The sequence below is a fragment of the Bos grunniens genome, chromosome 24 (assembly GCF_055505025.1).
Source record: "Bos grunniens cultivar Pamir isolate PY7600 chromosome 24, Bosgru_T2T1.0, whole genome shotgun sequence".
Classification (NCBI taxonomy): domain Eukaryota; kingdom Metazoa; phylum Chordata; class Mammalia; order Artiodactyla; family Bovidae; genus Bos; species Bos grunniens.
Genome location: NC_141188.1, coordinates 59,854,031 through 59,878,754, shown reverse-complemented (window position 1 = coordinate 59,878,754; position 24,724 = coordinate 59,854,031). Strand labels below are relative to the sequence as shown.

General features: G+C 49.0%; 1 protein-coding gene across 1 annotated transcript; it reads left to right on the top strand.

The window, feature by feature from the left end:
* Positions 1 to 1,692: 1,692 nt before the first annotated feature.
* CPLX4 (complexin 4) lies at positions 1,693 to 24,194 on the top strand. Its single transcript, XM_086372470.1, has 3 exons — positions 1,693 to 1,977; positions 9,745 to 9,832; positions 23,837 to 24,194. The coding sequence occupies exons 1-3, from the start codon at positions 1,811 to 1,813 to the stop codon at positions 24,062 to 24,064; spliced, it is 483 nt and encodes a 160-aa protein (XP_086228596.1). The 5' UTR covers positions 1,693 to 1,810; the 3' UTR covers positions 24,065 to 24,194.
* Positions 24,195 to 24,724: the final 530 nt, after the last annotated feature.

Below are 24,724 nucleotides of genomic sequence, written 5' to 3'. Positions count from 1 at the left end.
TCACTGTTCAGATCTCCTAATTCCTAGTAAAATGCAATTGTAATCGTCTTATAATAAAGCGAATAATTTAACAGAATAACTTATAGATTTTTATCCTTATTGTTTTGCTTTTAGAGATTGTCCTTTTCTTTCAGAAATAAGGAGAAACAACAGAAACAGATTATGGCTTTTCCTTTGTATAAAGTTCTGTAATACTTTACTAGTAAGTCTCCTCAATGGAGATGAAAAGCAGTTTATTATAAATAATAATTTAGGAGTCATGGCTTGAATGTATTACATCCCAAGCAACACATCTTAAAAGTGGAAGTGGAATTAAGTATGAAAGCACATTCTCAATCGAACACCAAGAAAAGTTTCTTACTTCACCCTAAATGTTTGTTAATTTTTAAAACAGACCATTTTAGCAACATTTTAGGTTAGTAAAATGAAGAACATCTTAAAATACATAAAACAAGCATTTTAGGCAAAGATCCAGTATATATGGTTGTGTACAGTCTGAGGGAGAGTCATCTATTTCCTGAAACGGCTCATGCCTGTGGATAAAACAATAAGCATAGCTTACAAATAGGCTGTATCTCTCCCCTCCTCCCCACCGGCTCTTGGAGTGCTTTAATTAGAAAGATACTAAGGTAGATTAAAGTCTTAGCCATGCTCAAATTCCTCCCTTGACCTGGAGGAAACCACAGCCGATGAGAATCTGCTATTAACCAAACACTGTTGAAAGTTTTCTCCAAATACACTAGTGAGTTTAAACACAGCACCCAGGAAGTGACTGCGTTTAAGAGGAAAAAAGTGTGAAAGTGTTAGTCACTCAGTGGTATCCGACTCTGCAACCGCATGGAGTGCAGCCCACCAGCTTCCTCTGTCCATGAAATTCAGGCAAGAATACTGGAGTGGGTAGCCATTCCCTTCTCCAGGGGATCTTGACCCAGAGAAGGAACCTGGGTGTCCTGCGATGCAGGCTGATTCTCTACTATGTGAGCTACTAGAGGAAAATACCCAGTCCCCACCGATGACCTGACTTACCCATGTTCTTACCTTCTGGGTCAGAGCTTTGCAAGTGTCCAGCAAATTGTTTCCATGCAGAAGTGTAACCTTTCAGTGCAGGAACAAGCTAGGCTGATCTTCCAGGTGCAAGTGAAAGACCCTCTGGCTTGCCCTTCACACTTGCCCTGGTTGGGTATTTGTGTCCAGGACCCAGTAACCGCTGAAACAGCATAGGATTCAAGCAAACCAAAACACAAATCCTTACATAGTCCTGAGAGTCCAGTGGGATAAAATGATGGATCAAAGGATTATTTTTGCTAAATAAAGCATTTTAGGTTTTGCATCTCATGGGACTCAGTTCTCAACAGGATGTTGTCCTCATGGGCTAGAATTTGGAACCGCACCACAGTCATATAATCAGTCACCTCCAATTCATTTAATTGAAACAACCCTTGATGAAGCCCTACTGCGCTTATAATTTAAACCTTAGAAATAGGAGAGGGATGGATAATGTGAAGGATTCTTTTTTCCCCCTCTGAAATTAGCTTAGTGTACTAATTCAGAAAGTAGTTGGTTGCATCTGATTGCATGCCTCGGTAATCAGAGCCATCTGCCTCTCTGTGCTAAGGAGTTCACCTCTTTAATCCAGCTTAGAGCCCACAAACCACTCCTCGCTATCATTATGCCCTTGAATAGATGAGGCTGCACAGAGTCCTTTGCTTTTCAACGTGTTGCTATCACTGAAAATACTTGGGGATTTTGTGATTTATTTCTGTTGAGTTTTCTCGGAGTGTTCGGTTTTCTTTTTCTGGGGGCAGACACAATGGCTTTCCTTATGAAAACTATGATAAGTAACCAGGTGAAGAATTTAGGACTCGGTGGCGGGTCTGAAGAAAAAAAAGAAGAAGGAGGAGCGTCTGACCCCGCAGCCGCTCAAGGGATGAGTCGAGAGGAGTATGAGGAGTACCAGAAGCAGATCATCGAGGAAAAGTGAGTGCGCTCAGCTCGGGCTCCCTGTTAGAGCAGAAGGCAGCTCCCTGAGCCACGCTGTCGGGCGCCGCCTCCCCCTCCCGCCCTTCAGAGGCCTTTCCTAGGCCGTCTCCTCTAACCTCAGGGAAGTCTGTCCTGCTAAAAACTGAACCAGTTCCTAGCATCAGCAGCTACTCTGTCTTGTGTGAATGAAAATGAAAAACGCTGTAAACAAATCTACATGTCATCCTTAAAAGCAGCTGAAACTTTGATCCGGGCACATTTTAATTGACCTCAGTTGTTCAAATGCAAAATTGGGCACCTGAATATTTTTACAGTCATCTGGAAATTCACCCTTAGGTGAGTGCAGAAAGCTTTCAAACCAGGAATTCAGACTTTGCGCCTGGAAGGGGGCCTAAAAGAGCATAGAGTACAATGTTCTTGAACTTAAATGTGTGGGGGAAAAAAAAAGCCTGGAAAATACAACATGACAATTATGTTGTAAGACTTGGCTTCTCAAAAGACTGAATAGATATGCGGACTGCCTATTATGAAAACTTTAAAAGTTGCAGACGAGTCGAGCAGTATAAAGAATGGCCACGTGACCTGTGGCCTGAAATGGGCAGTTGGCGTTTCATCACGTTTGCTTACAGATGATTGGGTGGAGGATAGATGATTGATTGATAGATAAAATAGGTACCGAGAACCACTTTTAAAGTAAATTACAGACGTCCTGATACTTTACCCCTGCATACTTTGCCTATATAACTCCAAAAGATAAGGACGTTCTGGCTATATATAAACTGTAATAAAAATAAAACATTAGTAACATTTCAGTTGGGTATTATGGAATGTGAATATTACCAATTTTTAACTACTGAAGACTGATCTTTAAGTGTAATCTATATTTAATTTTTTAAAGTTTTAAGTAGAATTTAAGAGTTTTAATAACCAAATCAACTGAGTATTGAAGCATCAGTCTTGAAGTTAAAAGTTAACCATATGTTACAAAAGGGTTTTTTTGGTGTTTTTTTTTTGTTTCTGTTTTTTTTGCCACTGTGGCTGTTTTGCTAATAATTACATGATAATTGCCTAGGTCTTATTGCTAAAATGATTAAAGGAGAAAGGGTTGATGACCTGGAGGAACCTAAGGAAGCTGAAATCTTCCATTTAGTGGGAACCTTGTCTATTGTATTTTTTCCTGAAAGCAACTGTGGCTTATAAAACTACCTCGAATGTACTGTACTTGGCTTTGCAGTAAATTTAAGGTCTGTTTTTGTTTTTTTTTTAATGCAACTGCAAAAATAATGTGGGTGCTAAAATAATACGCAAAAAAAGGCAGCATTCCTTGAATACTGGCCAGTTTTGCCCATGGTGTGTTAAAAAAAAAAAGCGGAAGCAGAAAAATAGCATCAGATGTTCTCAGCTCAAGGGGACCAATAAAAAGAAAATGGTCAGAAATATAGACTACACATCTGATATTAAAATATCACTTAATGTGTCCCAGTAATAAATCTGGTCACAGACATGACATCTGTTTGATTAACTAATGTCATAGTTTTACTTAATTTTATATCTGGACAGATCAGAAACCAAAATAGTCAAATGGTATCATCAGTCAGTTTTCACCCACCACTCAGCTCTGTGTGTGTGTGTGTGTGTGTGTGTGTGATACGTTTGTTTGATCACCCAATTAAAGCAACGGTAGCAGGACAGTGAGGCTGACCTGCTTGCACGGCAGGAGGCAGGACGTCCAGTCCACTGTGAGTTTCCAAGAGCTTATCGCCTAGAATACAAAACAAAGAGGCAGACATCAGGGAACTGTGCTCCGTATTTTGTAATAACCTATAAGGGGAAAGACTCTGAAAAAGAATATATATAAAGGGCTCCCCAGATGGCACAGTGGTAAAGAACCCATCTGCCAGTGGAGGAAACTCAAGAGATGGGTTCGATCCCTGGCTTGGAAAGATCCCCTAGAAGAGGAGGTGGCAACCCAGTCCAGTATTCTTGCCTGGAAAATTCCATGGACAGAGGAGCCTGGTGGGCTATAGTTCATGGGGTCGCAAAAGGGTCAGACACAACTGAGCACACACACACACATACACACACACACGTATATATAAAGCAGAACCACTTTGCTGTACACCCAAAACTAACACATTGTAAATCAGCTGTACTTCAATAGAAAAAAATTTTGAAATGTATAATTTGGAGCAACTATTACAATGAAAAAATTAGGCATCAAAAATGGTTCACACAAGTTACGTCTAGAGACAGCTACACATGTCATAATATATATAATAATTAGAATGAATATTAGCAAATAAAAGCCTCCTTAACTTGTCCTCATCACTTTAGGAAAGTTGTGGGATTGACGTTACTAATAGTAAATCAAACACTACTCAGCAATGCTCTCCACGGCACATTCATTTTTACTTTATTTCCATGCTCAGATTCCACACGCACACCGCCCCGCCCCCGCCGCCATATTGGTAACATTAGTACTGAAAGCGGTCTATACCTAAATAGAATATTTGGAAAGTTCTAAATAAAACAACCTGTTGATCCCTCCATTTCTCTCCATTATATGAAAATGTCCCCTTGGTTATGATACAGCAACAGCTATGGCATCACTTGTAACTGGAACCTTGATGTGCATCACAGGCTTAAGCATAAAAACTAAAATTATGAAGCATCTAGAAAAAAAAAAAAACAATATTTTTGCACCTTGGAAGCAGGCAGAAATTTCTTAAAACATAACCCTGAAATCAGTGACCATAAAATTTTGAAATGAGGAATTAGACATTATCAAAGTTAAAAACACGCACTGTGACTAGAGAAATACAAAAAGACTTGTACAAAGAAGTTCCTAGTAGCTTCATTCACGAGAGCGCAAACTAGGAAATAATCCAAGTGTTCATCAATAGAATAAATAAACAAATGAGATCTATTCATACAGTAGAATACACTCAGTAATGAAAAGGAACAAACCCCTGGTAAGCAAAACAAGCTGGATAAATCCCCAGTTTTTTTATGCTGAGTGAAAGAAGAATTACACAGAAGAATGCATAGCGTGTGGTTACATGTGTATGAAGTTCTAGAACAGGCAAACCCAACCTATGGTGGGAAAAAGACAGTGATGGCCTCTAGGACTGGGAGCAGGCATCGATCGAGAGCGGGATGAGGGCATTTTCTCAGCTGATAGTAATGTTTTTTACACCTCAATCGAGGTTTGGTTTACACAGTAAAAACAGAAGCAAGAGAAGAGAAAAAAAATGTATGTATCTACACACAGATATATGTGAGATTTATCACAAGGAGCCAATGTTCACGTGGCTGTGGAAGCTGGGAAGTCCCACCATCTGCCATCTCCAACCCAGGGAAGTAGGTGGTGTGGTTCTCAGAACTGGAGGGTTCTCGGAGCAAGAGGAGATCACTGTCTCAGCTCAGCAGGCAGGCAGGGGGCCTTTTTGTTGATTCAAAGCCTCTGTGGATTCCACGAGCACCCCCTACCCCACACACGCACATCGAGGAGGGCCTTCTGTTTCACTCCGTCCACCGTCCACAGACTCCAATGCTTATCTCATCTAGAAACAGCCTCCCAAACACACTCAGAAATGATGTTTAACCAGGACACCCTGTGTCCCAGTTGAGCTGACACACGAAGTTAACCATCACAGTCCATTTAAGGTCTGTGCATTTAATAGCATGCAACATTTTAATTCAAAAGAAAAGGAGCCCCAATACTTTGGCCACCTGACGTGAAGAGCCGACTCACTGGAAAAGATCCTGATGCTGGGAGAGATAGAGGGCAGAAGGGGAAGGGGATGACAGAGGATGAGATGGTTGGATGGCATCGTCAACTCAAGGGACATGAATTTGAGCAAACTCTGGGAGATGGTGAAGGACAGCCTGGCATGCCACAGCCCATGGGGTTGCAATTGGACATGACTTAGCTACTGAGCAACAACAACAAATAAACAGATATGTAATTGGAATTATGGTATGCACATTGAAGTGTTTGGGGGAAGAGAGTACTGATGTCAACAACTTTGAAATGCATCAGAAAATATGATGGATAAATGAATGGAGAGAAAAATGGAGAGAGAGGGCTAGGTAAGTGACATTTTCTAAAACGTATAGGAAGATGCCAGTAGTAGAATATAAATGGTGAATATATGCGTGTCAACTGTAAAATTGCTTCAACTTTTCTGTACACTTGAATCTTTTTATAGTAAAATATTGATATTGGGGGAGATCGGCTTCTGCCCATGCCCCCAGGTCTCTGAGCTCTTCAGCAAGCTCTTTCCCTAAATGGGAAGACTGAGTCCAGGGTTCTCTTATGCCTCCTCCAGGCCTGACCTTTTGCAGAGGGAAATGAGTTCAAAGAGTGTCCAAAGCCAGGCCCCAGTGATGAGCAGTTTAATGTGACACCTTCAGAGCCAACCCTTCCTTCAGCCAGGCTTCTGTGTAATGATTCCGGAACTTGGAGTTAAGAAATAGAAATCAACGGAGCCACCTGAAAACAGGATATTTATTTTAAGGCAAATTATGTAGTTCAGGGAGGAGGGCATGGCTACCCATTCTAGCATGCTTGCCTGGAGAATCCCATGGACAGAGGAACCTGGTGGGCTACAGTCCACGGGGTCACAAAGAATCGGACACAACTGAGTGACTTAGCATATCATAGCATGTAGTTCAGTGGCAAAGAATCCACCTGCAATGCAGGAGACTCAGGTTGGATCCTCAGGTTGGATCCCTGGGTCGGGAAGATCCCCTTGAGAAGGGAATGGCAACCCACTCCAGTGCTCTTGCCTGGAAAATCCCATGGACAGACCACAGGATCACAAAGAGTCGGAAATGACTGAACAAATAACATGCTTCTTGCAAAGATGCTTCACCAGACCCATTGCAGACATGCCCCGAGGCCTCGTGGGCCGAACCAGGACCAGAGCGTCACTGGGAGTCACGGGCCCTCATTCGATCCCTGGCCGCCCGTCCTCCTCCCTGCGGCTGCTTTGTCCTTTCGGGGCAGTCAGCCCTCTGCTCCTCTGTTACCCAAACCACCCGTGAGGATGGGCAGCCGGCATCCTCTGAGCTCACTGTTAACAAATCCAGCCACACTGCAAGTCTCTGACTTGCTCCGTCCCAAACCCAAATTCTCAGAGAAGAAACTCCACTTACCCAGCTTGGTCCAGTCCTGTACAGCTAGAGGGCAGGGCCACATATATAAAGGTTCCCGTTGTTGTCGTTGAGTCGCTCAGTCCCATCTGACTCTTTGCGACCCCACGGACTGCAGCCCAACAGGCTCCTCTGTCCATGGGATTCTCCAGGCAAGAATACAGGGGTGGGTTGCCATTCCCTTCTCCAGGGGATCTTCTCAACCCAGGGATCAAACCCACGTCTTCTGCAATGGCAGGTGGATTCTTTACCACTGAGCCACCAGGGAAGCCCGTATGAAAAAGCAGCCTCTAGCAATGTGCTTCCTTGGGCAGCTAGGAGAAGACGTGGTTCAAGGGAGCTTCACCGACATCCTCAAAGGTGTTTACTTCTCTCTGGATCATCAAGAACAAGGGAGCCCACTTCCAACAGCAAATCACAAGTCCAATTAGGCCATCCACAGAGCGTTCTGAAAATCCACACCCGACCCTGTGTGAGTGACCCCTTCACCCAGGGAAGGGACGGCTGTACCTAAATTGGGGCTTAACAGGTTGACAGTGAAGGGAAATAGCTTTAATATTATATCCCCAAATCCTGTCTGCCTCCAAACGGCCCCCCGTCCTGGCTGCTGCAGCTCTGTTTAGCTTGCATAAGAATCGCTCAGGCCGTTTGTTAAAAATGTCACTTCTCAATGGCAGGGCCATGATGGAAGCAGGGAGACCATTTACATGGCCAATGCGGCCTCTAATCAAGTGGCCCAAGTGGTAGAGAAACGTGGACAGAGCACGTTTGCTGTTTCCATGGTATGCAGTAAAGGAGACGGCTGCGTCTGAGAGGAGCCAGATTTAAACAGCGGTGAGAAAAATGGATCTTCCAGCCAGTGATGTGCCGAGCTGACCCACGGGATCCGGCAGTGACCCATCAAAGTTAATCGCATGTATCTCTCCCCAGTGTCTCCCCGGTATCAGTGACATCAAGTTGACAGTACTAGTTTGAAGTCCGCCTCAGTGGAAGTATTGACACCACGGAACCTGGTGGGTGCCTCAGAGCTTCTCTCCCCAGAAAGCTGGTTGTGATACATTAGCCAGTACACCACTACTTCCAGCTCTTTTTGATAATTCGGGACTAGAAACCTATTTTAAAAATCACCGCATAAGATATGGTATGAAGATAAGAATCACTGCATGAGATACGGAATGGACTGATGGACGTTCATAAGGCTGCTATGGTTAGAATGGAAGGGGTGGTTCTGAGAGACACTGGAAGAAGTCTGCACGACCTGGTTTATAGACGCTGACAACAGAAAGGGAGGAGCGGATGCTTCTCCCTGGACTAAGGCGCCGTTTCCAGAGCACGTCTCTTTGGCAGGGTCACAGAGAGAACTTTTCGCAGTTGGATTCCCTGTCATTTATATTTTACATGTCCCTGTTCAGCTGTTAAGGATTTCAAGTGCTTTTTTTTTTTTTAATTCCACATTATTGTAGCTTAGAATTCTGATCCCCATTTATTGATGGAATTAAATGAATTGAATAATGACTGAATCTCCAAGTCTCAGTCACTGAGCGTAACTGTTTTGCAGAAACACAGCTCTGCAGAGATCTGGAGAAGAACATCCTTTAAAACACAAAATTAGATCTCTCACTTTCAGAATCTTGCAGAATCAAGGCAGCATGGGTGGAGACCGAACCTGGCCTTAAATAGATATGTGGAAAGTCCATGTAAGGGTTTCTAAAAGGATGTCAGGAAAGGAAATGGAAGGAGATGCCAAGGGTTTGCTCCAAACATTTTTGTTCCATAAAAATAAGTGTTCTGTAGAATTTAAAACTTATGTGCCAAGTACAAATTATTATGTATAAAATAAGCTATAAGGATATATTGTACAAAATAGGGAACACAGCCAATATGTTAATTATGATCATTATAAATGGAAGATAACCTTTAAAAATTGTGGGGAAAAAAGAGGGAGGAAGAATTCCCTGGCAGTCCAACACTTAGGACTCTGAACTTCCTGTGCAAGGGGCCCAGGTCCGATCCCTGGTTGGGGAACTAAGATTTCCTATGCTGAGTGACACAGCTCAAAAAAACTTTTTTAAATAAAATAAAAGTAATAAATTGCTATATTGTATATCTGTGACATATAGTATTGTACAGCAACTATATTTCAATGTTTTAAATTCTAGAAATAAATAAAACTTACATCCCCAAAGTAATTCTCAACATCCTCTGTTATCAGTTTATACACCTAGCATTTCAGAAGCACTAAATGTGTCAGCCCCTAAAAAATATAATAAAATAAGAAACGAAATGATTTTGAAAACGTAGCTTCTCTCCATGATGCGGACAGGCTGGGAAGCTGCCCGTTGGGAAGCACTCACAGTGACTCTGACGTCTGAGCTCCCAGGTGGGGTGAGAGGAACACGGTGAGGTCAGCTCTGCACCAGGGGTGGTCCCCCCGCCTCTCCCGAGCCGCATCAGAAGGCTTGCAGAACCGACGTGTCTGGGAATTCGGGTCTGTACTCAGTCGTGATCAGTGGGAACTCAGAGGGTGTGGCCCTGTGTCTGGCTCCTCTGAGCAGGGCTGGAGTAGCCAGTGGTCTCATGTCCTCTGATCCTTTCTTTCACTTTCAGGATGGAAAGAGATGCTGCGTTTACACAAAAAAAGGCCGAGAGGGCGTGCCTCAGAGTTCACCTCAGAGAAAAGTACAGACTCCCAAAGGTGAGACTCTTAACACAATAAACATGCAGTCATTTTTTACATAATAAGAAACGCAGAGTGTTGGATTATCAGCAAGGGTCACACTCAGAAGGCTGTGTGTGTGTATATATACATATATAAATATATATATAAATACATATATATTTTATGTCTTAAACATAACTGGGGCTTCCCTGGTGGCTCAGCTAGTAAAGCAGATCTTCCTGGGTTGGGAAGATCCCCTGAAGAAGGGAAAGGCTGCCCACTCCAGTATTCTGGCCTGGATAGTTCCATGGACTGTATAGTCCATGGGGTCACAAAGAGTCGGACACGACTGAGTGACTTTCACTTAATCATAATCGAGGTATTTGATATAGTGAAAAGAGCATTGAACTAGTTCATAAAAACTAGATTCCAGGCACTTAACTTCTATGAACTTCCATTTCCTCCCAACAAAATGGAGTAATACCTGTTTATGTAAATATATTCAAGGACTATAGAATATCTGTATATGCGCAATGAGAATAACGGTCATTGCAGCCGACATTTACTGAGCTCTTCTAAGTGCCAGGCACTGCTCTCAAGTTCTTTGCATAGATAAATCCATTCAGTCCTCACCACAGTCTTAGAAGGTGTGTTCTTAGAGGAAACAGATGGAAAGAGAGTGACTACCGTCCCGCTAAGGGACGCGCACACAGACACACACAGACACTCCATCAGCTGGTTGTGTGTCTTCCAGAAAGATGGGGTATTTTAAGGATATATACATACATATTTGTTGTTGTTGAGGATATATTTTTGACAACTGTTCTGTGGTTCGGTGAGGATGTAAGGAGAACTGGGTTTGAGTCCTGGCTCTGACATCAGCAATCTCAGATGGCTTCCTAATACATCTCAGCCTCCTTTTCCTCGTCTATAACACGAGGGCAGCGACACGTACTTCCTGACACGTACTTTCTTCGTCTGAAATCATAAGACAAATCAAGTGCCTGACTAGTGGAAAGAGCTCCGTGGGTGATCGCTCTTACCGCTGTTATTATCTCTACACACAAAAGCCTTATTTCTTGATAATAACAAGGGTGAGTCACTGAGGTGAGTCAACAACTTAAGAACTACAGGTCTCTAAACCGAAAACAGTAGGGCTTCCCGGGGGCTCAGGCAGTAAAGAACCTGCCTGCAGTGCGGGAGAGCCAATTTCGACCCCTGGGTCAGGAAGAGACCCTGGAGGAGGAAATGGCAACCCACTCCCATGTTCTTGCCTGGAAAATCCCATGGATGGAGGAGCCTGGCAGGCTACAGTCCGTGGGGTTGCAAAGAGTCACGACTGAGCAACTTCACTTTCTTTCACTTAAACTGAAAATATCTGCCCTTTGATTGTTCTTTTAATGGTGAGCTGGTGGTCTTGCTCACCCAAATCCTCAGGGGTGGACAACCTCCTTTGCAAAATGTTTGATGCGCTTCAGAGAATAAAATAATTCCTAGATCTCTAAGCTTGGTTTGTTTCTTTGGCACAAGAGCCTTTCCAACAGAAACTATGGAAGGAGGGGAGAACTAGAGCCACGTAATACATAGATCCGTATCCTCCCTGCAGTGGCAGTGACTTTACTCAGCATAGGCTGCCTGCCTGCCAAGTCGCTTCAGTCACGTCCAGCTCTTTGCCACCCTGTAGCCCACCAGGCTCCTCTGTCCATTCTCCAGGCAAGAATACAGGAGTGGGTTGCCATGCCCTCCTCCAGAGGATCTTCCTGACCCAGGGATTGAACCCACGAAGCTTATGTCTTCTCCACTGGCAAACAGGTTTGTTAACACTAGCACCACATCTAACTCCTGCTCCCCGAAGCCACCGAGAGGAGGCAGGACCACAAGCAGTCGATACACTATGAACAGCGGAGCCAGTAACTTGGCTGCCTGGGTTACTAATGCCCATGAACCCATTCTTCTATAGCTGGTTCAAATGCACAACACATATGAGACCCCCTCCTGATTTTTTCATAGACCCCGAAAGAGACCTTCGAGTTTGTCTAAGAGTCCAAGCCATGGCCTCACTTCAGACATGAGAAGACTGCAGCCAAGGTGGGAGTGGGGTGGGGGTGCTCAGGGACTTTGCAAAACCCCACGGCTGTGGAGTGACAGAACCAGGATTGGATCTCGGGCCTCTCAGACCTGAAAAAGAGCATCCTACCCACAAAGGGATTTGAACACAGCTCCGCCTGGTCTCAAGGTCTCTGCTCTTTCCACTCTTCACGTTTGAGGCGTTCTGAAAGTTTTAGAGCTGTCTGGAATTCCACGTGGTTTAAAACTGCCCTGCCCCTTCTGGGACAGCGTGCTCTGCTCCTATTTCGGCGAAGCATCTCAGAATCTGTCCTCCAGAGACCTGGGCCCGTCGCTTTCCCCGCTGCTCTGTCAGCTGATGGCTTGACGGGAGACCGTGAGCACAGACAAAACTCCGGTACAACCCGAGTAAACAGTGATAGCGGCTCCTGAAAGCGCTCCCCACGTCATCCTGCGCCGTGGAGTTCACTCTCTGGTGGGGGCCTCCCTGAGGGCGCCCATGTGTCGTGGCTTTGTGTGTGTGTTAGTCGCTCAGCCTTGTCCAACTATAGCCTGCCAGGCTCCTCTGTCCATGATTCTCCAGGCAAGAACACTGGCGTGCATTGCCATTTCCTTCTCCAAGGGATCTTCCTGGCCCAGGGATCGAACCCAGGTCTCCTGCATTGCAGGCAGATGCTTTCCTTCTGAGCTACTAGGGAAGCCCATGGCTGGATGGTGTCAAAATGGATTCTACATCTGATGCTTCAAGAATCTGCCACAATAACACAACGGCCTGCTTTTTTGGTCAGCACCTGGAAACTCTATCTAACCTCAGGTGCACTGTTCATAAAAATGGTGATTAGGACTCACCTGGAAACTCTATCTAACCTCAGGTGCACTGTTCATAAAAATGGTGATTAGGGCTCACCTGGTGGGCAGTGGATAAGAATCTGCCTGCCGGTGCACAGGACCCAGGTTCGATCCCTGGGCCGGGAAGATCCCACATGCTGTGGACTCAACAAGAGAAGGCACAGCAAGGAGAAGCCCGCCCACAGCAGCAAAGGGTAGCTCCTGTTGCCGTAGCTAGAGAACGTCCTTGCGAAGAATCGAAGACCTAACACAGCCCAAAATAAACAAACAAAATAAATACATTTTGAAAACAGTAACTAATAGGAAGAACGCCATCAAGGATCGGCCGGGTCGTATTCCGTCCAGTCCAGATCTCCCCAGCCATGAGTGACACCCCTGCCTCCGCGCAGGCCTTGGGCTTGGAGGGCAGCCCGCCGCGCCCCCTCCTCCTTGAGAAGCTGTCACAGGCTCTTGATGCCGGCGCGGGGGCAGGACCCCGGGTCCTTCCGTCTTCCCGGTGTCCCCAGCCGCAGCCGAGGGGAAATGTCCCCAGGCCGCCCCAGCAGAACCGCCCCTCGGTGGGTCTCAGTTCTTCCCTGGGGACTGCGCACTCTAGGAGGGTCAGTGCGGGTGGCCAGGAGCGACTTCCAGAGGGGGGCTTGTTTTTTGCAGTGCACTCTGTTGATATTAAGGATCGCACAGCGCATGTTGCGCTGCAGTGGCTGATGTGCTAGCAGGCATGGGAAGGACGCTGGGCCCTGCTGGATCGCTGGGTGGGGGGCAGGAAGGGGCCACATCTTCGAGGCCCGTGGGTGGGCATGGTAGGGAGCTGAGCCGCTGTCTCCGCAGCCACCGGGGTGCTGGCCGAGAAATCTTGAAACAGCTGGCTGTCATTGAGGAAGCGTTGAAGGAATTGGAATTTTCAGCTGCGAGAGGAGACAACTTTGAGGAAACGATGGCCATGGGGGAGAGTCATTTCCCAGGCCTTGAAAGTCTTTGCATCAAGTCAGCCTCTTGAGGGGGGCTACAGGCTCGTATGGAACCATCCATCAGTTAGCTCATAGGGCTTCCTTTGATTATTCAGAAGAATCTGCATGGTGGACCCTTTAGAAAGAACCTTCTGAGAACCACAAGGGGAATATAGGTGGTGGGTTTTCCTCTCCTAGATGCCCCATAAGGAGCCCTGGAAAGCCAGGCAGTGCCCGTGGGTGTCACTGAAGTGGGGAAAGGAGATGGCCATGGTGCTGTGTATGGTGAACTGGAGGGGAAGGGATGAGGGGCCGGCGTGTCGGGACTGGGCCCTCGCAGCAGCCCAGACCGGCTAAGGGAGGCCTGGGCCAGCGCAGGGACAGAACAACAGGTTCTCGAGTCGTTGCCCGCAGCCGTTCATGGGGCTTGCCATCCTGATTACTGCACTAATGAGAACTTGAGACCAGAACACAGAAGCCTAACATGTCTAAACAGTGCTGGCCAGAGAGCGCGGCTCACCAGGGCCTTACCCGGCTCCTGAGCACAACCTTCCCTCCCCTTGGAGTTTGCAGAACCCTCAGTCCCGGGCCGTCTCATAAAATCCATGTTGGGTAAACAGCCGGACTAACAGTATTAACAGCCCACAGGGGGTTGGACATGCTCACCGGGTCCTCCCCGCTAACGAGGGGGAACCCCTGGGGGCCTCATTCACCGTTCCCCGGGGTCACTCCCAGCGGTTACATAACCAGCACGAGGCGGTCCTGGGCCCGAACCCTCGCCCAGGCCCAACAAGAGCAGATTTGAGGGAAATGTCTTCCCAGGAGCTGTCGGGTCTGATGAGGATAACTCCGTCACATTCTAGAATTAGAACTGTATTTTTGAAAGAAATCATTTGGCCAGTGTTTGCTGCAAAAAAGAGTTCTAGTCGACTGCTGACCGGGGGAAGGGAAATTCGGTCTCTGAGAGGAGCAGTGGAGCCCTCACGCCCGCCAAACCACACACGCCTCCCTTCCGGGTTTTCTGCTCATCGTCAGTATAGCCTCGTTGGTCAGACCCTCATCTTCTGATGACCCCTGTCTATTGCAGTCATCGCAGGAGTCAAATGAGTGTGGTCATCAAATCGCAATAACTGGACATGTATGTAGAAGAGTATATTTGCCGTGTCCCCACCCTTGAAAGCCTCCCCACCACCCCCATCTCATCCCCCTACTCCAGGTCATCACAGGACGTTCACGTCCACACGTACGTCGGTTTCCTCTGCTTTTCAAATGCCAGGTCGTTAGGGGACTTCATCGGCCTGAAGTAACCCACGACCTCATGTTAGACTTGAGTCCTGTTCCACCCAGTGTCCTGTCCTGGGTCTTCAGTGCTTTCTCCCCACTGGCCTCTCCATTGTAAAGGAGGTCAAGTCTCTCCAACTAAAGCAAACAGCACTTTGAGTGAACGTGGCTTTCTAGGCATCTTCCTAAATGATCGGTTCCCGCTGCTCTGCCAAAGCCTTCCTCCTGAGGATGCTCTGAGGTCGGTCTCGCTGCAGTAGACGGTCCTGCTGTTCCGTCCGGGCCCTCTTCCTGGAGCGGTCCTTCCCAGGGCAGAGCCTTCCTCACCCCGTCTCACTCAGCGCTTCCTCCCTGAAGCCCTCTCTCTCTCAGCCTCTCAGCACCACCCTCCTCATTCTGCTCCGTAACCTGTCTCTCCTCTCTTCCCAGGGTTACCTCCCCGGTCTGCCCCCAGGTTTCTGAATATCCCCGGGTGCTCCCCCCACCGTCTTCTCTTTGTCCCTCACGCTGTCACGCTCTCCCCGAATGGCAGCATCTCCTGTGGCCTTCAGCTGCCACCTAGATGTGTGCTGCTGACCCTCCAGCCTCTACCTCCTTCCTACACCTTCTCCTAAAGGTCACCATCGCGTCCACCTCTCCTGGGGCACCTCCAGCTCAGACCCAGAAATGTCTTTCCCTGCTCCTGCAGGATCCACCTCCGCCAGGGCCCCCAACCCACACCACCCCCAGGCTCACCCTCCAGGTCCCCCCTCCTCCAGCCCCGCACAGAGCGATCAGCAGGTGACAGCCGTTCCACCCCCTGCTGCTGCTGCTGCTAAGTCGCTTCACTCGTGTCTGACTCTGTGTGACCCCATGGACTGCAGCCCACCAGGCTCCTCCGTCCGTGGGATTTTCCAGGCAAGAACACTGGAGTGGGGTGCCATTGCCTTCTCCGAATTCCACCTCCTAATCGTTCTCAACTCCTCCCCAAGTGCAGGGCTCAGCACTTCTCAGCAACTTGACTACACTACCTCTTGTGTGTGCATTAAGTCTCTTCAGTCGTGTCCAACTCTTTGCGAGCCTATGGACTGTAGCCCACCAGGCTCCTCTGTCCATGGGATTCTCTAGGCAAGAATACTGGAGTGGGTTGCCATTTACAATACCTCTTAAGTAGTTTTTTGATTGTGTCTTGCTCCCCTCAAAATTGCAGAGTGAGGTTTCCAAGATGCAAACAGATTCTGTTCTTCCCCTTTTAAAAAAAAAAAAAAAGGCTTCCCATGACTTTTTAGGGTAGAGTCCAGCCTCCTGGCCTGCACACCTTGAGTTGGCTCCCAGCTGCCCAGCCTCACCTCTTGGGGCCCCTCACCTGGACTAGCTCCTCCTCCCACCTCACGTCCCCTACACCCTGCTCCCTGTGTCCCCTTTCCTTCCTGGAAGACGTTGCTCTACTGCTGCTTCTTCCAGAACCTTCCATGATCTCCCCACTCTCCAGGTTCCCTGTGCTTCCATAGCGCCTGAGTGCATGTCTCGCCTGCCATCTTTCTACTCTGAATCCTCTCACCTGCTGGACTGTGTGCTTCTTAACAAAGCGGCTGAGGTTTCCGTCTTTGTCATCGGGGCCTTGCATGGTGTCTGACATGGAGAGGCTGCACACACACACACACATGCACACACACACATACACATGCGCATACTACACAGAGACATACACACACACACATATGCACCTACTGCACACACAGACGTACATATGCACATACTACACACAGAGACACACGTGCACACACATGCACACGTGCACACACTACACACAGAGACACACACATCCATACATACATACACGCGTACTGCACACACAGAGACACACATACATATGCACATACCACACACACATGCACACAGACACATGCACCGATCACACAGATATACATAGACACACGCATAAACACCCCCACACACAACAGTCTTGCTGAATGATCAATGTTAGTCGGGGAAAAAAGAAAAACAAAAGTACACCCAAAGAACGAAGTATCAAAATCAGCAGAAGGGATCCATCTGCCACAAGAGTTAAATTACAATCAGTTTTCACGAAAAGAACAAGCCTGGATTCGACATTATGATTCCTTATAAAATACAAAGATTACTTTAGCTCATAATTAGGATGTCATATTTTCTCAAGCAGAGGAAGTCATAAATAAAGCCATGAGGTTTTTTTCCCCTAAAAACAAAGGTGCCCCCCTTTTCCTAGCCAATTCAAAATGTATATGTAAGTCAAGCCAAATTAATAAGAGAAAACAGCTCCACAATGAGCGCTAATCCTATTAACAGAATTGTCAATCTAGGTTAGTCATTGAAAAATAACGTCGGGCCCCCCGCGGAGCCGGCGCTTTCCTTACACCTGGTGTTTGTCTGCGGTATTAAGGGCATCGCTCGCTCTGAGCAAAGATGAAGACAAGAAAATCTAGCAGGAAGGCTTCTTTCAACATTCTACACTGAGAGCGCAAGCTGCCCCTTAAAGGCAGAGACGATTCTGCGACCCTCTCTCTGCCTGCCTTCTTCAGACCAGGCGCTCTTGGGGCTGCCCTGCAGGGTCCCAGGCACTAAAACGCCCGCCTTGAGCAGCTCTTTCCGGCGGCGGCAGCTTGGAGGCCCTCCGGAGCCTGCTAGGGGCCGTCCCTTCCGCTCCTCCCCTGCCGGCCGGGTTCTGTTTGCTGCTTCTGCTCCTGCCCTGGGAAGGTCCTCGGGGCCCTGGGAAGGGGGGAAACGGCCATCGGCTTTGCATGTGCCACCTTCTCACTTACCCCTCACGGCCACCCTGGAAGGGAGGGAGGCCTCATTTCCCCTGCTTGGATAAGAACAGCAGTTCAGACGGGGTGCCGGGATTCCCGAGGTCACACAGCTGGTAAATGGCAAGACCCCAAGGCGATCTGACTCACCAGCCGGGTTTTCCTACCAGACCCAGCAGCAGGGCTGGGCTCTCCTTCCCTAACAAGCAGAAGGACATCGCGAAAGCCTCTTCACCTCCCAGGACCTCGGTTTCCACATCTGTAGAGGAGAGGCTTGGACAAGTGACCTCTAGGAACGTCTCGAGTCCCCCTGGCAAGTCTGCACACAGGAAAGCAGCGTGAGACGCACACAGTGGGGGAAGTCTCGCACCTCGCGAAGCCCCTGTGCGCACTCGCTCAATCAGCGTCGGAAACTGGCGGCTCTTTTCAGAGTCACAGCCTCTGCCTCGCTCCTTCAGGAGCTAAAGAGGGAAAGACCGTGCGGTGTAGCAGAAGCTGACGCTAGCAAGCCCTGACAGGGTCTCAACACCTCTCACGCATTAGAATCACCCAGGAAGCTTCTAATTTTTAAAAAGTTTTAAAAACACACACACTTTTTTTTGAGGTGGACCATCTTTTAAAGTCTTTATTGAATTTGTTACAATATTGTTTCTGTTTTCTGTTTTGGTGGTGAGGCATGGAGAATCTTAATTCCCCAACCAGGGGTCGAACTGGCACTCCGTGCATTGGAAGGTGAGCTCTTAACCACTGCACTGCCAGGGAAGTCCCAGGAAAGCTTTTTAAAAATTCTGTTGCCTGGATCCCTGCCCCAGACTGTGCCTATGTGCGTGCTCAGCCGTGTCCAGCTCTTTTGCGACCCCATGGGCTATAGCCCACCTGGCTCCTCTGTCCGTGGGATTTTCCCAGACAAGAATACTGGAGTGTGTTGCCATTTCCTCCTCCAAGGGATCTCCTCGACCCAGGGATCAAAGCTGTGCCTCTTGCTTGGCAGGTAGATTCTTTACCACTGAGCCACTGGCGTTAAGTCCAAAGTCAGATCTTCTTGTTGATGTTGTTGCATTGCTCAGTCATGTCCGACCCTTCGAGACCCCGTGGACTGCAGCACACCAGGCTCCCCTGTCCTTCACATCTCCTGGAGTTTGCTCACACTCACATCTATATCATTCTGGTGCGTGTCTGCATATCAAGCTTGACTGGCTGGACTCTAAGTGGGAACACTCAACTTTTTGGCGATATAACCATGTGAAATAGTTGATCACCATATTTCCATTTTGATACCAGATGAGGACCAGTTCACCAAGATGAGGAAGAAGGAAGTCTGAATCCAGGATCATGCTTACCCTTCAGCGAAAGGTCAGAACCAGTCAGAGGAGTAACAAGGGCAGGAGGCGGTGCTATTTAAATAATGGGGCATTCAGCCCTGGCAATTAAGATTATAAACCTGGTTAAAAGGCAAGAGATTACGACTGATTCTGGTCAGCCAGCCTAAAAATAATTAGTTCTTAACTGCATTAAACAATATCCCATATTGATGAGATTTCTAGAAATGAGAAGACTTCTGAAACAGGACCCTGAAGAATGAAGGCAGCCTGTGCGTTCCTCTGTATATGCCAGCTCACTTGGCGCCCTTCTCATTCATTCATTCACTCGTTCGTTCACCTGTCAGGGGTTCTCAGCATCAGACTTCCGAGCCTGTGCTGGGGCTGGTTCATGTCAGCTGTACCTGCACTTGGGCTCACGGCGTGTGGTGAAGCATGGACGCCTTTCCTCGATGCATGCATTCTGTCAAAATATTCCTGGCGTTCCCAACCTGGAGCAGCAAAGTCAGGACAAGACACCCATTGCTTGGATCGCAGAGGAGTCCCTCTCAGCAGGGCACTTTGTCGTGCAAGGGGAGGCAATCCCAGGGTCGTGTATGAGTCCCATGTGGGTGAGTGCACGCTCAGTCTCTCAGTCGGGTCCGACTCTTTGTGACTCCATGGACTGTAGCCCCAGTGTAACCCTCCAGGCTCCTCTGTTCATGGAATTTTCCAAGCAAGAATATCGGTGGTGGTGGTGGTTTAGTTGCTAAGTCGTATCTGACTCTTTGAGACCCCATGGACTGTAGCCCACCAGGCTCCTCTCTCCGTGGGATTCTCCAGGCAAGAGTACTGCAGTGGTTGCCGTTTCTTTCTCCAGGGAAACTTCCCGACCCAGGGATTGAACCCAGGTCTCCTGTGTCTCTCACTGCACTGGCAGGTGGATTCTTTCCCACTGAGCATGCGTGTGGCCTGGGCGGGTGCCACTCCTCCTCCAGGGGGGATCTTCCCGACTCAGGGATGAACCATGTCTCTTACGTCTCTCGCATCAGTAGGCGGGCTCTTTACCAGTATCTGGGAAGCCCCAGGCTGGGAACCATATACACGAGGCTCCCGTGGACGGGTGGGAACAGGGGTTGGGGGGCAGACAGAAGTGCAGGTCACAAGCCGGGCACCTCGGTCAGTCTTCACCCTCTGGTCCCCACGTGCATTGGGTTGGGCCTGACAAGAGGTGAGGGGAGCTGGGCGCTCTGGGTCATTTTCTCCCAGAATTGTGTCTAGTGCTGAAAGGGAAATGAACAGGCCCAGTTTGCTAGGAAAGCCGAGGCTCTGGAGTGAAGGTAGGTAGGGGCACTCCCAGGCCAGAGGTGAGGGGCGGGAGAGGGAGGCCTCCTTCTGATGGGATGAGCACCGTGTGGAAGGCCAAGGCCTTTCAGGGCAATTCAGCTCCCCCACCCCCGGCTTTACCTCTGAGGGTCATTACATTTAGGAATAGCCATCTTTAACTGCTTAATACATTCCAAATTATTCAGTCATCATTTAATTTATCTTCTATAGAATTACGAAAGTTATGTCGGTTCATCACCCAGTCGTGAGTGGCTCTTTTCGACCCAATGGATTGTAGCCCGCCCAGCTCCCCCGTCCATGGGATTCTCCAGGCAAGAACAGTGGAGCTGGGTTGCCATTCCCTTTTCCAGGGCATTTTCCCGACCCAGGGATCGAATACTGGTCTCCCGCACTGCAGGCAGATTCTTTACCATCTGAGCTAGCAAGGAGGCAAATAACATAAACCCAATTTATAAATAAGGAAATAAGTTCAGACAAGGGATATTAGGTGCCCAAGGTCACACAGCCTGTATGTGGTGGAGGTAACCTTCACGCTCAGGTGTCTGATCTTCAAGCCAACCCTTGACCTCTAGGCAGCCCCTATGGGAGTGGGAACGTAAACACGTCAGGAGCTATGAAACAGCTTGTTCACAGTCAAGAGGGCCTGCACATTCAGTCGTCGTCCCTGACAACAGGCTCCTGGAGTCTTGTCTGTGACGACATGCCAGATACTCGCTGGGTTCCGAGACTTAGAGATGAGTGAGTTACAGCCCCCTGTCTTCAAGAGAGGTAGGGTGGGGCTTCTTAAACTTTGACAAGCAGCAGAATCACCAGGAGGGCTCGCTAAACCACAGACGGCTCAGCCAGGCCCCACGGCTTCTGAATCAGCAGGTCAGGGAGAGGGCCAAGAACCCTCGTGTCTAACAAGGTTCCGGGGGATGCCGCTGCGGCCGGCCTCGGGAGCCCACTTTGAGAACTGCTAGGGTAGATGTGGTGGTGACCCAGATCCCCTCTGTGAGTCGGGGGGCACAGTGGACCCTCTTGGGTCTTCCTTCCCTGGGTCAGGGAAAGTGAAAGTGAAAGTCACTCAGTCACGTCCGACTCTTTCCGACCCCATGGACTATACAGCCCATGGAATTCTCCAGCCCATAAGACTGGAGTGGGTAGCCTTTCCCTTCTCCAGGGGATCGTCCCAACCCAGGGATGGAACCCAGGCCTCCCTCATTGCAGGCTGATTCTTTACCAACTGAGCTACAAGGGCCAGGGGAAGGAGGTGAAAATAAACCCGAGTCGGTCCGCAGCTGCAGAAGCTGCACTCTGAGCAGCCTGGAGAACAGGGGTTGGGGAGCGCCCTCCTGAGGGCATCTGGCAGCTCAGGGCACCAGTGAGCTGGCCCCCTGGCCCCGCCAGCCGCCTATTCCCCCAGCCTGTCCAGGTTCCAACCTGGTGACAAGCACAGAGAACTTCTTACCACCTGGAGGGGTGTAGATGCTGAAATTCCCAGGAATGCCTTTACAGATTCTATATGTTTTATTTCAAGTGGGCAGGGGCCCGGCATGGCATTTAGGTAAGCTGAGAATTCAGGCTGCTTCCTGCTTTTCCCCTTCTTTCTGCAAAAAATGCCCAGAGGACCGTCCACAAGGGAGGCACCCTCGAGGGCAGGTGAATACAAAATAAATAGAAACGGAGGCTTGGCCGGGAGCCCCTGGGGATTAACTAACTAATTAATCCCCACACCAGTTTGACGAGGAACTAATTGATCTGTTAAGCGCTTTGAGGGGCCAAGGCCTGGCCAAGTGCACGGGAAGCTTCTGTTACCTGGGAAGCTGACACTGAGAGCCATCCTCCCAGGCTTCCAGGGAGAGTCAGGGCGAGGGATGTGCCCCCCAAAAGCCTCCTTCCCCTTGGCATCAGAAGTCTGCATTCCGAGGAGCGGGGAGAAAGCACAGAAGTAAGCATGGAGCGGGAGCTCTGGGGAGGGCAGGGCAGGTAACCCAGAAGTTCCGTGTTGGAAGGTGAGCCTCCAAGCTCCATGACCATGTATGTGTCTCTGTTAGTCGCTCAGTCGTGTCCATCTCTTTGTGACCCATGGACTGTAGCCCACCAGGCTCCTCTGTCCATGGAATTCTCCAGACAAGAATACTGGAGAGGGTTGCCATTTCCTTCTCCAGGGCATCTTCCCGACCCGGCGATCAAACCTGGGTCTCCTGCATTGGCAGGTGGATTCTTTATCGTCTGAGCCACCGAGGAAGCCCCTTTTGATCTTCTGTGTCCCCCAAAGCCCAGTTTGCCCCATGTTACAACCTGATCTCAGAAAATTATATCTGAGAGCAGCCATCTAAGAAAAGAAAGGACCCTTGCCTTTCGCAGAAAAATGTGTCCTGTAGATTCTTCTTTGTTATAGAACAGAGGGCTCTGCAGCCTAAGAGTAAAGACAAATTCAGAGACCATGCAGCAGGAACTAAGCGGCTCAGAACAGCCACGCCTAGGACCATGGGAGAAAATTGTAAGGCAGTAGCAGTGAACAAGGCTAGCCCGGGGGTGCTGCGTTGGAGTCCTGGTGTGAACGATTCACTCAATAAACAGGTGGTGTGCGCCAGACTTGTTTCTAGGCATCAAGGATGTAAAGCTGAATTTGAGCCGCTTCTGTATCTGGTAGAAGGGAGGGAAGGGGTGATGGTTAACCGGGAGTTGCCCCTAAAGAGTGATGGCTGGATGGAGAGAGCCTGCTCTGGCCCTATGAGCCCAACAGCCCCCCACCCCAGAGTGGGCTCAGCTTGGGCCACTGAGTCATAGTCTGGTGCTGATGGAAAACAAAGCATGCAGAGCAGCCCTAAGGCAGAGTTGGTCAAGCTTTTTGGGTATCAGCAGGACAGACAGGGAGTCTGAAAATGCAGATTGCTGGACCCCAGCCTGGAGTTTCTGATCCAGTAGGTCTGGGGTAATTTGAGAATTTGTGCTTCTAACACATTCCCAAATGATGCTAATACTGCCTGGTACAGGGACCACGCTTTCATGTTTTTAATTAATTAGCTAATTTTGGCTGTGCTGGGCCTCCCCATCTGTGTGTGGGTTTTCTCTAGTTGTGGCGAGTGGGGCTCCTCTCCCTTGTGGCGTGAAGGCTTCTCACTGCGGCACCATGTCTTGTGGGCTCTACAGAAAGGGGTTGGTAGTCATGACACACGCATGGGCTCTTCCCAGACCAGAGTGCCCTGCACTGGCAGGCCAATTCTTAACCCCTGGACCTCCAAAGAAGCTCCTCACACTTTGAGAACCACAGTGCTAGAAGCTTCTGAGAGCCAAGTGCAGAGAGATGGGGCATCTCAGCTGGGACGTCCGGCCTCTGCAGCTGGTACCAGACCCAGGTTCTGCTGTGAGACGGCCAAGTGTATCGTTCCCGGCATCCCTTCTCAGCAGACCTCGAGCTCCCTGCTGCGGCCAGGGTTGGTTGGTTGGTTGGTTTTAGAAGGGTTTTTCCTCTATCTCTGTGTTTGTTTTTCTGCACAGAGTGAGATGGATGAGAACCAGATCCAGATGGCTGGAGACGATGTGGATTTGCCCGAAGACCTCCGGAAAATGGTAGATGAAGATCAAGAAGAGGAAGAAGACAAGGATTCTATCCTTGGGCAGCTACAGAACCTTCAGAACATGGACTTGGACGCCATCAAAGAGAAAGCCCAGGCCACCTTCTCGGAAATCAAGCAGACGGCGGAGCAGAAGTGCGCTGTGATGTGAGGCGGGCGGGCGCGGAGGACGCCCAGTCGAGGCGGAAGCGACCGCTCTCCTGGGAGGCGCTTCCAGCAGCATCGACGTTAGCGTAGTGAGCGGTTAAGCAAACCGTGAGGAAACTCGCAACCAACACGTAGAGGACACCTCGGTTGCTCTAAACGTTCCTGGTAGCGCCCCTGGCAGCGGGAATCACGCTGTCCTTTTAGTTGTGAATCTGACGAAGCCTGAGCTTTTCAGCTGTGAATGAGGCAGAACACGCATCTGCTTAACGGTCTGTAGGACAGCCAGGAAGAAACAAAAGCAAACCGTGTTTCATCTCCGACTTTCTGCAGACAGGACAAGGGCCTGACTCTGTCCAACCATTAAGCAGGACTCCGGGTCCCTTCAGAGAAAGACGTGGAAGGTCAGGGTGCCCCCCGGAGCCCAGACTGCAGGCTAAGGGCCGTCAGAGATCACACCACCTCTGTCTCCAGGATGCCGTTGATGCTTCTTGTGGATGCTTGCACGAAGCCGAAGGGCAGGGATGGGGGAGGAGACGAGAGAGGAGGCAGAGAGGAGACCTGGCCGGCGTTTGCCCCGCAGATCACCCTTCCAGAAGGGTGGGAAGAATGGATTTGGGTGGAGGTGGGAGGCTGGGGAGAGGGGCGGCTTAGAGGCGGGGTGGGG

What these genes read in the sequence shown, in the direction of transcription:
- CPLX4 (XM_086372470.1), top strand. Translation starts at nt 1,811, where the DNA reads ATGGCTTTCCTTATGAAAACTATGATAAGTAACCAGGTGAAGAATTTA. An exon ending in AAGCAGATCATCGAGGAAAA is followed by an intron (nt 1,978 to 9,744) that starts GTGAGTGCGCTC and finishes TTTCACTTTCAG; the next exon opens with GATGGAAAGAGATGCTGCGT. An exon ending in AAAAGTACAGACTCCCAAAG is followed by an intron (nt 9,833 to 23,836) that starts GTGAGACTCTTA and finishes TTTTCTGCACAG; the next exon opens with AGTGAGATGGATGAGAACCA.